The sequence below is a fragment of the Natator depressus genome, chromosome 2 (assembly GCF_965152275.1).
Source record: "Natator depressus isolate rNatDep1 chromosome 2, rNatDep2.hap1, whole genome shotgun sequence".
In the NCBI taxonomy this organism is placed as follows: Eukaryota; Metazoa; Chordata; order Testudines; family Cheloniidae; genus Natator; species Natator depressus.
The window spans coordinates 76932579-76939140 of NC_134235.1; the positions used below are offsets into that span (position 1 = coordinate 76932579).

General features: G+C 40.9%; 1 protein-coding gene across 1 annotated transcript in view; it reads left to right on the plus strand.

Moving 5' to 3' along the window:
* The window catches only part of CDH2 (cadherin 2), a 173145-nt gene extending 166857 nt beyond the window's left edge, over positions 1-6288 (plus strand). The window contains exon 16 of the mRNA XM_074944457.1: positions 5826-6288. Coding sequence (XP_074800558.1) covers positions 5826-6032 — 207 coding nt within the window. The 3' untranslated portion in view covers positions 6033-6288. The remainder of the gene's footprint in view (positions 1-5825) is intronic.
* The last annotated feature ends 274 nt before the right edge of the window (positions 6289-6562 follow it).

Consider the following 6562-nt stretch of genomic DNA (forward strand, 5'->3'; position numbering starts at 1 on the left):
ACAAAAATGCTGGTAGTGCAAGTCAGAAGACCAGCCACACTGGGTCAGACCATTGGCCCATCTAGCCCAGTATCCTGTCTTCTGACAGTGGCCAATGCCAGGTGCTTCAAAGGGAATGAACAGAATAAATAATGATCAAGTGATCCATCCCCTGTCATCCACTCCCAGCTTCTGGCAGTCAGAGGCTAGGACACCCAGAGCATGAGGTTATATCCCTGCCCACCCTGGCTAGTAGCCATTAATGGACCAAATCCTCCATGAACTTATCTAGTTCTTTTTTTGAACCCTGTTATAGTTCAGGCCTTCACAACATCCTCTGGCAACAAGTTCCACAGGGTGACTGTGCGTTGTGTGAAGAAACTCTTCCTTTTGTTTGTTTTAATTATTAATTTCATTGGGTGACCCCTGGTTCTTATGTTGTGAGAAGGAGTAAATAACACTTCCTTATTCACTTTCTCCACACCCGTCATGATTTGATAGACCTTTATCATTGCCCCCTTAGCCATCTCTTTTCCAAGCTGAGCAGTCCTAGTCTTTTTAATCTCTCCTCATATGGAAGATTTCCCACCCCCTTAATCATTTTTGTTGCCCTTCCCTGTATGTTTCCATTTCTAATGTATCTTTTTTGAGATGGCCCAGATTACTCAAGTGATACGCAAGGAACTTGATGAGGAATATGTAACTGAATATGCTGGACCATCCTAATGACCTGGCAGTTAAAAACAACTGTTAAAATATGCAATGCTGTTAAAACAATCAAGCATTTTGAAAATATTTATACAGTTATGCTTAATAGCTAACCACTTTCCAAAAAGAAAAGAATTCCAGTTGTGACTTAGTTATAATATGGTTTGCAGGCATAAACAAAAATTACCACAGGGACTTGCTTGCTTTGTCTGTTTCAGTGGATAGATGAGTCTCTAATTTTAAGGAAAAACCTCCTTTGCTTCCAGTCCAGTGTACAAACAAGTTGGTAAGATAAGTCATGTGTTATTAGGAATCCTCTGTAGACATTCTGCGTTCTATTTTGAGTTTTTAAAAAGTGGAACATTATTAACACTTAGAATACCTGAGGATTTGCATACCAGTGTAAATTAAGCATACGTTGCAATAGCTTTGTTCAATCTAAAAGTACATTTTCAAGAGTCACGTGTCCCTGAACAGAAATCTGAAACAAATTGTATTATGGTAGCGAGCTTGAGGCTAAAGATCTATTTCTAATCAACACAGGACGTAGCCTGCATTAAATTAAATGTAAATTACAAACTAAAAGTCCCATCCCATGAGATGCAGAGGACCCTCCACTCACTTTGAAGTAAAGTTGTTGTTGATGGTGTTAAGCTTTTTGCAAGAAGGAGCCCTTCAATGTGCTCTCTCTTCAAAAGCCAGCTCTTAGATTGTTACCGTTATTCTTCAGGCTTCCCTTCCTTATTCCCAGTCCCTATCCCAGCACCACCAAACATCTCTCAGATCCGATAAAGAACTATCATTTATGAAAATATAAGCACAAGAACATTGATTCTCTAATGTTTCCCATTCCTGTTCAGGATTCTGTAGTTTACCCTTTCCTGTCATTTGGTACAATAGATAAAATGAGAGCATTATGTGTGCTTAGCTTATGTAAACATAAGGTTGCTGAACCTCCTTAGTCAACTCTGGATGCAAATTCCCCTTCCTCTTTCATGCCTCCTCTGAGTAACAGGGACTGGGGCATGGGCAGAAAGGGGAAAGTTGCAGCCAAATTTGTCTGATTAAAGTTTACATCTCCACTGTTGAGGCAGCTTATCCATCTGGCAAACCTCCTGTGGTTCTTCAGATGGGAAAGCCCAGTCCAAATGACCTTACCAGCTCCTTTAGACAGGCACTCCTTCTGGTAATGAACACGTGAGGAAGGCATGGAGAGCTAGCTAGTCATAGAAATAGCACCAGACAACAGAAGTAGATGGCAGATTGGGTTAGTGTGGTGATTTTATTCAGCAACAGGAAAGCAAAATTGTCTCATTTTAAATTTCCTCTAAAATTTAGTAAATATTTTGCCAAGGATATATTGTGGAAAATTCACTTGTCCTCCCAAGAGTTACTGTGTTTAAATTTGGAGCATTAGAAGATGAAATAGAGGGATTTTTAACCTTGCTTTCAGTGCAAATGTCAACTTAAGTTTAACCATGTTGATATCCCCATAATGCTGCCTCTTGGATTTTCCTGGTTCAGCATCCATTGCTGGCAGTGGATGAAATAAAACTTGCTGTGTCATTGAGTTTACAGGATAGAACGACAATGAAAAATTCACTGTTCCAGAGGCTGTATATAATGTGCAAATTGTTTCCTTGAGAACAGGTACCAGATACCGACTTGAAAATAATAAGAGATTGTTCAGTCTGTAAGCCTCGCTTCATGCTGTAGATGTCTGGTGCCTGGCAGAACTTCTATAGTTGCATGGGGAAACTATTGTTATTTACAGATACCGATTAAGCTAGTATCCCAGAGTCAGACTCACAAGCTGGCCATCCTCAGAGTGGATCAACTGTGAAAACTGTAGGAATATCTCCAGAATTTCTGCTCCAGGCCAGCATTGTGAATGGGTTTTACAAATTAGCTCTGATCCTTTCCATATAACCTCTTCAGCTGAAGCAGGACTTCTTTCCCTTCCCCGTTACCTACATCCAAAAGAATGGGAGTCTGTAGCCCCGAGCAAGCTTAAGGGACTGACTGAAAGGAAGAACATTCAACAATGTAGACCCAGCTATATATAGCTCAGTAAGTAAAATTGTGTTTCTGTTGCAAGAGCAGAAATGAACAAGAAAGACTAGAGCTTTGAAGTTGGACCAGATAAGATGTTGCACTCCAGCTACAGATATTTAGGATGATGGACTCATTTGTCCTTATTATAGCTATCAGGATGGAAAACTCAGAAAAGAAATATAACAAAGGCTACCAATTATCCTGGGTAGATCATTCGACTAGAGTGCTGGCTACTAATTACCAGCTCAGTGACTTTGTACACCCCAAAGCATTTATTTAAATTCTAGAAATGTTCTTGGCTGAGGTTATTAGTATCATAAATATACAAAAACTAAATACCCTGAGCCAGGTTCTCTGCTGCCTTGTGAGGTCATGTACACCCATGCAAAGTGGGCATAACGTGCTATTAAATCACATTGGTAGCACTGTACACTCATTTTGCATATTTGTGAATGGTTACACAAGGCAGTAGAGAATCAGGCACATAGTTTTACTGGTGTTTCTTTTCTTCTGCATACGTGACATATGGCCTAATTAACTAATTTAGCGATACCGGGGTGTTTTCTAGAAAAATCAGTGCCCATGCAATTGGCTGTTACATCACATGATTAGACCTACAACATGCCATGTCAAACCATATTGAATGAATTTTACTGAAAAGGGATAATCTCCAAGGAAATATTCAATCTTGCAGATAATCTGTTTTGTCAGAAAGCTGTTCTCAGAGAAATTTGTAAGTGCTAATTTAAGAGTCAGAGGCTTGACAGGGCCCTCCCTCTTAAATTCTTCACTAAGGCTTCTGGCATTTTGGCTGACAATTTATCTGTTGCCAGTGGCTGCCAAAGTAGATACTTCAGCTAAAGGCCTTGAAAAAATATTGCATGTCCAGTGGAAGAAACTGCACGGTTGAAAACCCCTGAAGATGGTGACTCTATTTATATTGTCTTCCAGACTTCAACCTTCTTTGTTGAGCCTTTGTGGCCATTCCTTTCAGTGTCTCTGAGACTCTAGCAAACGATGCTCATTTAACCTTCTAAAATCTGTAAGGCTAGACTGAGCTTTGAGGCTTAAACCTGGGTAAGAAGATGGTGCAGGTAGCACCAGGAAAGAATTGTCTCGGAGAGAGAGCAGAGGAGAAAGAGAGATTTCATTCCCTACTCTGCCCTTGCTTCAAGAGAGGAGTGCCTTGTCTGTATTCCTCTTCAGCAGTGGCTCTGTTAATCCCCTGCCCACCAGCTCCTGAGGAGAAGTGTCAGGCATGTAGCCTTGGTCTCCCATGGTCTTGCCATGACCCTCTAAATCCCAAGTTTCTTTGTGGCCACTTAACACTCTCACTCCCCGCTGAGGCCCCTGGGCCATGGCAGGGGGACAGAGCTGCTCTGGTCTTGGAGCCACAGTGGGGTGGGGGTGCAGAATGGGGTGGGACTGCGGGCAAAACAGGGGCAGGGCTGCAGGGGAAAAGGGCGGAATGGGTGTAGTGGGGTGGAGCTGTAGGCGGGGCCACAGCCAGAAGGGGAGGGGCTGGGCCACAGTTCTGGCACGAGGCCCACCACTTGTTCTGGCCTAGGGGTAGACCTTAATCCGCTTCTGCTTGCAGCTCATTTGAAGATGTATCCCATGAGCTGAGAAGCCCTGCTGTAAAAGTCATGGAGCATTCTGACTCTCTCCTTGGCTGGCAGATATGAATGGCCACAACATCTGTCCTTTAATGCATCAAATTGTTTCACCAAAACACAGTCTCTCATTAAAAGCCAAATCCTGGGATGTGCTCCAAACCCTTTAGGACCTTCCCCTAAAAGTGAAATTCGAGTCACTTACTTCCTCAGGACAAGCTATAGAAGTGGTCTTCTAAATCATCTTCAGGATGTTGATAACTGAAATCCTTCATCCACAAAAGAAAACATAAGTCATGCCCGACTTTGTATTTATTTCAAAATGTCCTCAGAAAATGAAATATTTTCATGCCTCCAAAATGAGATTGGCAACAGCTATCTGTTATCCCTGCCTTGAAATAAGCCCCTCCAAAAAAACAAACCCAGGCTGTTGTATTTGCCAGACCGGTCTTATTACTAATACTTCACCAAAGTTTTGAGATCCACTGGTAATTATGGGTTTCTTTAGTTTATGGTGCTGGGTTTCTTTAGTTTATGGTGCTCAGCCTTAGAAGCGGAATTTTAAAATTATGGATTGTCTTTTGACTGTCTAATAGATTGAAGACTTTGAAGCAAAGGTTACAATCCGAAGAAAGCAATAATTGAAAAAAACATTCTTGTGAAATTTATTATTTGTACTTGTGAAGTGATGTACGAGAACTCATGTGTGGTCACTGTAAAACTCGTAAAGCCTAGGCCATTATTTATTAATGCTCTCTTCCTCAAGGTGGGGCTTAGAGGTAGGTGACCTGAGTGCTGAAAACTAGGGAGCAGGAGTGAAGTTAAATATCTCCCAATTACTTATTTATGGAGCTACCAGTGTCTTGTGGCACGTGCAGATTAACCAAAGGCCTGCTGTCTTTCAGTGGTGGGGTGGGGACCATGTGAGACCACTGTTGTAACGAATCTATACAAACACACTTGTCTGTCCTATAACCTTTCCTTTCTTTACCCCTCCACACCCTTGACTCCAATGGTTATTGGTTTTGTTCATGTTATCATAAACTGTCCATATCTTAGTTCTGCTTCAAGTGATGGTCCCTATTGTATATCTTAGATTGTGAGCGCTCTGGCTCAGGGAATGTCTATACTGGTTTGTACAGCACCTAATCCCCATTCAGTTGCTACTGCAATAGAAATAACAGTAATAATAATGTTCTCTAAAGATGTGTAACCATATTTTCAGTTAAATTCAAAATCGGCTAATGCTGGAAACTTGACCATAAGAACAGAAGACTCATTATTTATATTTTTGAAGTTTCAAAAATATGAATGCTGTTTCATTAGTTGAAATCTGAGGAAATGGATAAGAGGAAGAATCTGGTTTTCTCAGCCTGTAGTGGATGTGATAGAATTGAGATATTCTTGTTACATTTTTTCTCCCTGTATCACATATAGAATTTTGTCTTTCTTCTTTTCTCCTTATTTCAGGGACTTAAAGCAGCTGACAATGACCCTACGGCCCCACCATATGACTCCCTCCTAGTCTTTGACTATGAAGGTAGTGGCTCCACTGCTGGATCTTTGAGCTCTCTTAACTCCTCAAGTAGTGGTGGTGAGCAAGACTATGACTACCTAAATGACTGGGGCCCACGTTTCAAGAAACTTGCTGATATGTATGGTGGAGGTGATGACTGAACTTCAAAGTGAACTTTGTTTTTGGACAAGTACAAACATTTCAACCGATATTCCCCAAAAGCATACAGAAGCTAGGCTTTCACTTTGTAGTCTACTAGCACAAGTGCTTGCTGAAGGCTTTGGCATAGGCTGCAAACCAATTTGGGCTCAGTGGGAATATCAGTAATCCAATGCTGTTTGGAAAAAAATATTGAGCTCAGTTACACTTGAATTTTACAGTACAGAAGCACTGGGATTTTATGTGCCTTTTTGTACCTTTTACAGATCGGAATTAGTTTTATGTTTAAGGCTTTAATGGTACTGATTTCTGAAATGATGCATTAAAGAGACAAAATATGTTGGGGTGGGGAGGAGTAAATTAAATCACAGTATGCTTCAACATGCTTTTGTTACAGTGCATTGCTTTTATTAAAATAAGGAAATTAAAAAAAAAAACTCATGGAGCCATTTTATTATCTGGGGGAGAAGACCATGAGGTTGAAAAATGTACATTACTTCTAGTTTTAGACGTTAGGGTTTTTTTTCACTAA